This window comes from Pavona decussata, unplaced genomic scaffold, assembly GCF_977016875.1.
Source record: "Pavona decussata unplaced genomic scaffold, jaPavDecu1.1 SCAFFOLD_48, whole genome shotgun sequence".
Taxonomy (NCBI): domain Eukaryota; kingdom Metazoa; phylum Cnidaria; class Anthozoa; order Scleractinia; family Agariciidae; genus Pavona; species Pavona decussata.
The window spans coordinates 5,855,001-5,863,762 of NW_028145470.1; the positions used below are offsets into that span (position 1 = coordinate 5,855,001).

Sequence of the window (8,762 nt, forward strand, 5' to 3'; positions counted from 1 at the left end):
GCTTCACGTGGCCTAATAAAACTCTAATTCTCTTCTCTTTCTCTCCCTTTTTCCAAGTTCTTCTCGTTAGTTTTCTCACCATGGATTTTTTTTGAAGCTGCATGTAATTTTTTAACGCTAAACCTAGCAGTTGTGTCACGATCTGTAAGGAAAATCGATGCTACTTGTTGTAGTCAATTTCAGCCCGGCCTGTTTTGTGTTTAAAGACTTAATTTTAGTCGCTTTCTGGAACAGATTTCCTGTCTGTTCCTTCCTATTAAACGTAACACTATTTACAACAAAAATGAACGTTTTTTTCACTTTGTGAGCTAATTTTCTGATAGATGTAGTGAAATTCTTAGTTGTGTTTGAGGGAATTAATTTTCAGCTCTCCGTTTGATAAACATGACTTCTAGAAGGATTTTTTCTTCTGAAACACATTTGTTGCTTTTGATCACTGATATCGAAATCTATAAAAAATCGTCTTGTATCTTTTGTTGGTTCAGGTTGTATTTTGTATAATTTAACAATTATAATCAAGAGCAGTTTTAAGTTACATTCTCGTCTAGCAGTGAGCTCGTGTACGTAGATTTTGTACGCGAAGAATAGCGGAATACAAGTTTAATGTAGTTCCTTCATGTGCAGGGTTTTCCCTTACTGAAATTTGTTTATGAATTATTTTTCCCAGAACTGATCTGAGTTCAATGTGAATAGTTCTTTGTCAGCCGCATGTCAACAGAACTTGCATGCATGTGCATTGCTGTCTCTTCACACTTGTGGTCATTCAGTTTTGCATAAAGGTCATTGCAAGTTTTGATATTGTTACAATGATGTTATTTTTCAGTCCGGGGAGAAATCCCAAAAGCAAAATGTTATGAGGGAGCTCCGTATTCGGAAGCTATGCTTGAACATCTGTGTTGGTGAGAGCGGAGATCGATTAACAAGAGCTGCCAAGGTGCTGGAACAACTGACAGGCCAGCAGCCAGTGTTTTCCAAAGGTAAGTTCAATAATAGTTGCGGTTACACTCGCCTTCTACCCGAGGTAACCCTGTGGGTAATTGCCTTGGGTTGGGATCGGTTTGGGTTTCCGGTCAGGTTTAATCCTCCGGTTACATTGCAAATAATTACCCGAGGTCGGCTTTTGACCTGGCAATGAAATTTAATTCATCATGAAGATTGCAAACCGCGAAACGCATGGTTTGCTTGCGGTCGTTCTTCTGCTTCTTATACGGCAATACCCGGTTGATTTAGCGATCCAAAACTTCGTGTTTAAGAAGAATGCGGAGAAGGCGTCTGCCATTACAATTTCTACAATCTCTTCAGATGCTGTATTTGTTTTATAGAACTCGTCGCCTGCAAGTTGCTCGGCGGCCAAGACGTGCTTGGGTATTCCCTCGTCCTCGGAACTGGTTTCAGGAGCTTTTAAACAACAGAGCTCTCGATCACTGGTCAAAAGAAAACTTCGTAGTGTCTCAGGCTACTTTTGAGTTTATCTGTTTATCAGCGCAACACCACAAAAATGTGCCCAGCATGTGCTGCGGTTTACGGATTTACTATTTTTTTCCACCCGATTGGTTGAACTACTCTTGTGGTTAGATAAACCACTGCTAAACCCTACGACTTGGTTCGGGAAATGTCATGGGTAATTCTTTTGTTCTTTTTTATGTATCCATAGCGATTTCCCATGGGCAGTTTCACTGTGGGAATAGAGGTTACACACAAAACACAGACTTCCCGTGGGTAAGGTCTCACTTTCCCGTGGGTGAAGGGTCTAATGTAACCGCACCTAATGTTTGCACAACACCAGGATAACTTTATCCCTGGATCAAATTAATTTTATCTTGGGATACTGCAAAAGCTCTATTTTTAATTTTGACCTTATTGACGAGAGGCTTATTAGAGAGGGGGGCTTGTTTCATATTTTAAAACACCGTTTTTGCCTTAAAATAGTTTTTGTACAAAACTCAAACAGCTGCAGTGAAACTCTAAAAGAGCAACCAACATTACATGTATTATGTATTTGAGTGTATATTTTTGTTTAAAAACAAACCAATATTTTATTGGCCTGCATAAGGTGGATTTTTTTAATAGGGAATTAGACTAATTTCAAAATCTCATGTCCCAAGGGGGGGGGGGGGGTATTAGAGAGGGGACCTTATTACAAAAACAGATTTCCAAACAGAGGGCTGACAAGAGAAGGGGGGAGGGGGGAGGGGTAAATAGGTAGAGAGGCTTAATGGAGCTTTTATGGTAAATTTTCTTGTTGTTTACCTTTGTGTAGGCAGGCTCTTTAAGTAATAACCAGAAATTGAAAGGGCTTGTCTGCCATAAACATTTTGAAAGATTACATGAATAATTTTTTCATCCGTAAATTTTATCACTAACTGGGTATTCATGCGATGCCTGAACACCCATCTGGCTAAAACCTGCTGGTAGGCATCAGGTTGGCCAGAGCATTCAGGTTTAAATTTTTCTTGAGTATGTGGTATTTTCATTGGATAATTTTGGTATTTAGTAAACTGGGTGATCTGGGAGTCAGTAGGTTAAAACAAGGATCAGTCCAGCTTGGAACAAACTCTTTATCATCCATATCTAACACAGTTTGTTTGTTATTGTCTTTCCATAGCCCGTTACACTGTGCGCTCCTTTGGTATTCGTCGTAATGAGAAGATTGCAGTGCACTGCACTGTGCGAGGTGCCAAAGCTGAGGAAATTCTAGAGAAGGGTTTGAAAGTAAGTCTTCTTGATAAACATTTCCAACAATTTCCTTATTTGCATTACCAAGCTTAATTTTACTTCTTTGTAAATAACCAAAACTTCAATTTTGTCAGGCAAACAAGGATAGCCCTAGCTTAACCATTGAAATGAAAGCTTCCAGCAGTACTTTTCTGTGGTGCTGTTAATTATGCTGTACAAGGTGGTTGGAAAATTTAAATCTGTTGATGAAATTCTAAAGTGTGACAATTTGAATGAAAGCTACTGAGCAGTACTTTTCTGTGGTGCTGTTTATTATGCTGTACCAGGTGGTTGGAAAATTTAAATCTGTTGATGAAATCCTAAAGTGTGACCATTTGAATGAAAGCCACTGAGCAGTATTTTACTGTGGTGTTGTTTGTTTTTAAGCATTTTTTTTAAATGAAATTTGTTTTATTTTCCAATTTTGTACTTACTGTAACACTATTTGGAACTAGAAGATTTAGAATTATACTTTTTTCCTCCAATATAAAGGTTCGTGAATATGAGTTGTCAAAGGATAACTTCTCCCGCACTGGGAATTTTGGTTTTGGAATCCAAGAGCACATTGATCTTGGAATCAAATATGACCCCAGCATTGGAATTTATGGTATGGATTTCTATGTGGTATTGGGACGTCCTGGCTTCAATGTTTCCAAGCGAAAAAGGAAGCAGAGCCGTGTCGGCTTCAAACACCTCATAACCAAGGATGAAGCCATGAAGTGGTTCCAACAGAAGGTATGGATAGTGATTTTAACAGTCAGTTTGGCTGTACACTGTATGTCCACTAGGCACTTGAATGGGGTACCAAGTTTGCTGACTCATAGAAAGTTCACCTACATGCCATCAAATCTTGTTCTTTAGTTGCACTGTTTAGTGCTGGGTCAATGTTGATACCTTAAGCCGCCGTTACACGTTGAAACTTTTAGCTGAAACTTGCGTGCAACGGCGAACGAGACCAGTTTCATGAAGTGGTGTTACACGGTGAAACTCTTGTTTTTTTTACCACTGCGACTGTTGCGAGCTGTTGCAGAAGGTGAAAGCGGTTCTACTTTTCGTGAAACTTGTCTCGCAACAGAAGCTCGAAAAAGTTTCACGAAACCGACCATGTTACACGGTGCAACGCCTGCTGAAACTTGTTTCGCAGCGCCGTTGCACGCAAGTTTCAAGTGAAAGTTTCAACGTGTAATGGCCGCTTTATGCTCCATATTGTCAATACTTTCCCTGAAGATATCAACACTTGTGAGAAATATCGCCTGTTATGATAAATTTTGAGACCTACTGGAACATAAGACCTGCTCATGGAATTGCCCATGAGACCAACTGTAACAACTAGAGTCACATATCGTCAGTGCTCTTTTTGAGGAAATTCTTGTTTCCATGAAGCACGTTTGTAATCCCATAAGTATTGTACTGTTTCCTTATATAAAATCAGTTTTCCATTTGTGAATGTGCACTTGACACTTTGCTTTAAGCAATGTATCACTGCCCACTACCTTACAGTTTTACCTGTTCTTGACTAAATACAATACATAAAATACAAATCATAAATGGTAAGGTCATGATATGAATGAACTATTAAGAAAACTCCAGACATCGGTAAATTTTAAAAAACTGTTCAGCATCGACCCTTACAACTACGGCCATCTATTGATCTACTCAAAAGTATGGTATGACAAAAGTTTTCATTTTGAGAACCCACAGCAACCAATAGCATTTTAGTTGCTGCCAAGCGACCTTTATGAAGAGTGTATTAATTTGTTATTTTGTAGCAGCTACTGATTGGAATGACCTTGATGTATTATTCAGTGAGTGACACACACTAGTTGAAAATAGGACCTTCCGTTTACTAGTTTGGATGCTCTACCACCGAGCTACAGGAGACTCGTGGGAGCAAGGGCATTAAACTAGGTTCACATGACAAACATCCTGCAATATACATGTACCTTTTGACCAGAAAATGTTGTCAAAGGATCATTAAACTTATAAAATATTGCATGTTTGCATTGCTTTGATTATCACAAAAAGTACTGATTCTACCACCAGTTTTGGACACTTCTTTGATTTGTAGACCACTGTGATTATTAAGCTAGGAGAACAGATGCTGAGTAATAAGCATAATCTGATGATTATCGTAATTTGCTTTGTTTGCAGTATGATGGTATTTTGATGCCTGCCAAGAAGAAGAAGTGATCCTGCTATTTTTGTAAATTCCTTGACTTGAAATACTTACCAATTAAAAATGCTGGGCAATAATGCCATCAATGCTGTTTTTGTTGTGTACTTATTTTCTTCTACAGTCAACTCTCTTTATTATGGACACCCTCGGGACAGGGACAGTCCTTAATAGCAAGAGTCCGTAATAGCGGGAATTTATTTCAGTCAAATGTCTGTAATTTACTTTTGCTGGAGATTTAGCTGCCGCCTGTAATATCGGGGTGTCCACAAGGCGAGAGTTGACTGTATATGACAGCCCATAGGTTAGTCCTTAGTTGTTGCCGGATCTTTTAAGGCTCTGTTTATGGGACGGGAGGAAGATCATAGCACTAGGAAGATCCTGGAAGGCAAAACAACTTTTTGTTCGGTTTACATGCAGAAATTTTTGTGGAGGTGGTTACCAAGTGGAGAAGGAAAAGAAGAAAAATAATTGTCGGCCTTTAACAGCTAAACACCCGGCTGCCACCATGTGTTTTTTTTTTGTCCTTAGTACTGGGACCTTCCAAGCGAAGGTAGTTTACACGGTGCTAGGATCTCAACTAGGAAGATCCTATCACTAGAAAGATCCTAACGCTAGGGCTAAGTACAACCTTTTGCATGTAAGCTGAATACAGAAAACATGGCGCTAGGGCGATCTGCCTTGTAGGATCTTCCTAGAGCTAGGATCTTCCTCCCTCTGTGTAAACAGCCCCTAAGACTTCAACCTGTGTGGAGAGGTAACCACACAAGGCAAGATGTCCATTGCTTCAGTCTTTATGTGGACCATGAAACAAGAGAGAACATCTAGCTACTGGGTTGAGACAGCCCCATAAGCATAGGGTTAGGATTTAATGAGAAGTAAGTTCCCCATCAAAGGGATATGATGGCTAAGAATGAAGCATTGTCTTGGTGTCATGATACCATTATTAAGCTACAGACAAGTTAACAAAGCTTCAAAAAATTGTCAAAAATAGTTGTTCAACTAAAATTAGCTTTTGAAACACGCTGATGAGTCAGGCAAACAGCTTGACCTGAATCTGATTGGACACTGAGATCTATTTTCACCAAGGTGTTAATGAACAGAAACAACACTCCTTGTTTATTGGCAACCCACTTCCAAGACAATCATTGCATTGTCTTGAAAGGTCTTAACGCACAAAAACAAGTTTGATTGTCTTTTGTATGCCAATTTGTTCATTACAGAACTGAGGCCTTATAAATGTCCAATCAGATTCTTCTCATGCCTAGCTCTTTGTCTGGTCCATCAGTGTGTTTCATTCAAATTTTATTAAATGATTATTTCTGACAAGTTTTTGAAGCTTTATACCAAAACATCCCATTTTGTACTTTCTTTGAGACCTTTAGTTCATTGAGAAGAAATGAAAATCACATTTTTACCATCTAAGTCACTTGTGCACTCGGTTATTTTTCAGCTGTGGTTCATTGCCATCAACTTCTGTTTCAAAATCCATAAGACAAAAATAGCAGCTCAGGAAAAAGCTCGTATTCATAAAGAAGCAATGGTGGATATTTCTCTCGGGTGTGTGTGTGAGGTTGGGAGGGGATTTACTTCCTTATCTACAAGGATGTCCCCCTCCGAAGATTTGGTTTTTGAGCCGGTTTGGTATGAAAATGGGTGGAGATTTTAACCATTTTGGTCTAAAATTCTATAAACAGAAATAGTCTAGAGACCAGGCCAGAAAACGGGTTTGGATATAGAGGTCAAGTCGGAAAACTTGAATTGAAAAATTAAATGTTTTGGTGGGGAAATTAGGATTTCGAGAATCAAACATACGGCCCCATCCCCTCCCCCATCAAACATCCGAGGAGGCTATTTCCGAGTTGCTGTGAATCCACTATGAAAGCGAGGCTCAGTGCAAAACTTTTCATATGAAAATTAGTTTTGTTTGCATATGAATGAAAACTAATTTTCATAACAAAAACTTTGCACTTAGCCTCGCTTTCATAATGAGGTTCAAAGCAACTCGGAAATGGCCTATAGCCTGTTAATAGGGACCTTAAGCAGAGACGACGACGACAAAGACGAAACTTAAAAAATTACCTTCGCGTCTTCTGAATAAATTCGCGATGATTTATACTCTCTCAGTTTGTGCAATGTAGCCGAACTATCGAGGAGCTAACGTCGTAGGGGCGCCTTTAAAGTTCAGAAAGAGAAAGGAAAATTAATCATCATGCGTTCACGTTCTCCATAAAACCTTAAATTTGGTCATTTCACGTTGTTGTTTTGCAGAGGACGACAAAGAAATGTACCAAAGTGTATAACGCACGTGCAGAACCAGTGTTTTCCTAATTAAAACTATTGTTTTCTGACGTTCTCGTTGACGTCGTCGTCGTCGCTGCTTAAGGTCCCTAATAATAAGACGAGTGTCGCACAGTCGACTCCCGATAACTCGAACCTTCAAGGGAAATTGAAAAAGGTTCGAGTTATCGGGAGTTCGAGTTATCGAGGGCAAAATTATATAGAAAATGACCTGAAAGGAAAGGAAAATTGGTTCGAGTTAGCGCGAGGTTCGAGTTAGAGAGGATTCGACTTATCGAGAGTCGACTGTAACTCGTTCGGCCAACCGCCGAATGTCGAGTGTTGCAGAGCTGTTTAAGTTTCTCAAACAACTTTGGTGGAAAAGGGAAGGACACACGACCAAGGCGAAAGTTTGTCAACGGTCACTTTTTCTTATCCTTCAAAAAAAAAAAGCCCGTGGAATAGACAAGTGAAGGGGTTGAACGAAAAAAGAGTCATATTAACCCTTCAAAGAAAGCATCTCGCAAGACCCTGTCGTGACGTCACAGGGAATTTGTCCACAAGTTGCTTGTAATTTCTCAAAAAGGTTGCTGAAAAGTCGTTCGTAGAATCCAGAGAGTTGCTTTCAAAACTGGGAAGTTGCTGGTTCCCGCCTCTCGTTATTAGGTAATAATACTTTCTCATATCATGAATTGAAAGTTAGGATTTAACAGTTTTTAGTGAAGTTTAAGTTTTAAAATAAGCCCGCAAGAGTGACAGCATTGATCAGTATTCTCTCTACCCTTAAAGTGCATATGACATCAAACATATGAACAAAAATGCGAGAACATGAAAAACGTTGGCCTAACATTTTTCAAGTTTCAATCCGTCTCTGACCAGAGGCACTAATCGACAGTTTTATTGCACTGGGGTGATAATTAAAAAAAAGAAAAATAGACGATTATAATTATTATTTTTTTGTTTCTTTTGACAGACAAACATTTTGGGGTCTTGCCAAATGACATCAAATTTGCGTGATACTTCCTCTTTTATGAACATATTTCCGCCAAACATTTCGTCTCCTTCGAAGAAATTCAACATAAATCAAGGTACAAGTATATGTACAAACATATTTAACGATAACCACTCACGTGGGTTGAAAGTAGAAAGTGGCTGCTTGTTTTTCGAGTAAGATGTTCGGCACTATTGAATCACACTAGTCTTGTAAGAACCTCTATTGTATCCTTTATCTTCTCAGCTTCTTTGTTTGTTTGCATGTAATTTATTCGTTTTCAGTCAGGGATAATTGCATTTGTATATCTGCTTCTTTTCTTTTCCTTTGTCCATTTGTAACTACTTTGTAACATTAGCTTGTGTTATTTACAATAAATTTATTATACATTTCAAAAAAAAAATGTTCGGCACTATTGATAAGTTTTCGATAATAACATCGAATTGAGACGCCATCCATCACAGCTAATAGTTTGATGTCGTCGGTTAAGGTAATGTCTGATCTGGGTTAGAAGGGGTCGAAAACTCGTAGCAAAAAACACGAAAACACGAAAACACGATTTTTGCAAAATTATGTAATATTTATCAGCCAAAGATGTTGTTA

The 8,762-nt window shown here is 38.8% G+C and overlaps 1 protein-coding gene across 1 annotated transcript in view; it reads left to right on the plus strand.

Moving 5' to 3' along the window:
• Positions 1-4,973, plus strand: part of LOC146481992 (large ribosomal subunit protein uL5-like) — a 5,026-nt gene extending 53 nt beyond the window's left edge. The window contains exons 2-5 of the mRNA XM_085108047.1: positions 824-977; positions 2,606-2,712; positions 3,208-3,450; positions 4,867-4,973. Of these exons, the coding sequence (XP_084964173.1) occupies positions 824-977; positions 2,606-2,712; positions 3,208-3,450; positions 4,867-4,905 (543 nt within the window). The 3' untranslated portion in view covers positions 4,906-4,973. The remainder of the gene's footprint in view (positions 1-823; positions 978-2,605; positions 2,713-3,207; positions 3,451-4,866) is intronic.
• Positions 4,974-8,762: the final 3,789 nt, after the last annotated feature.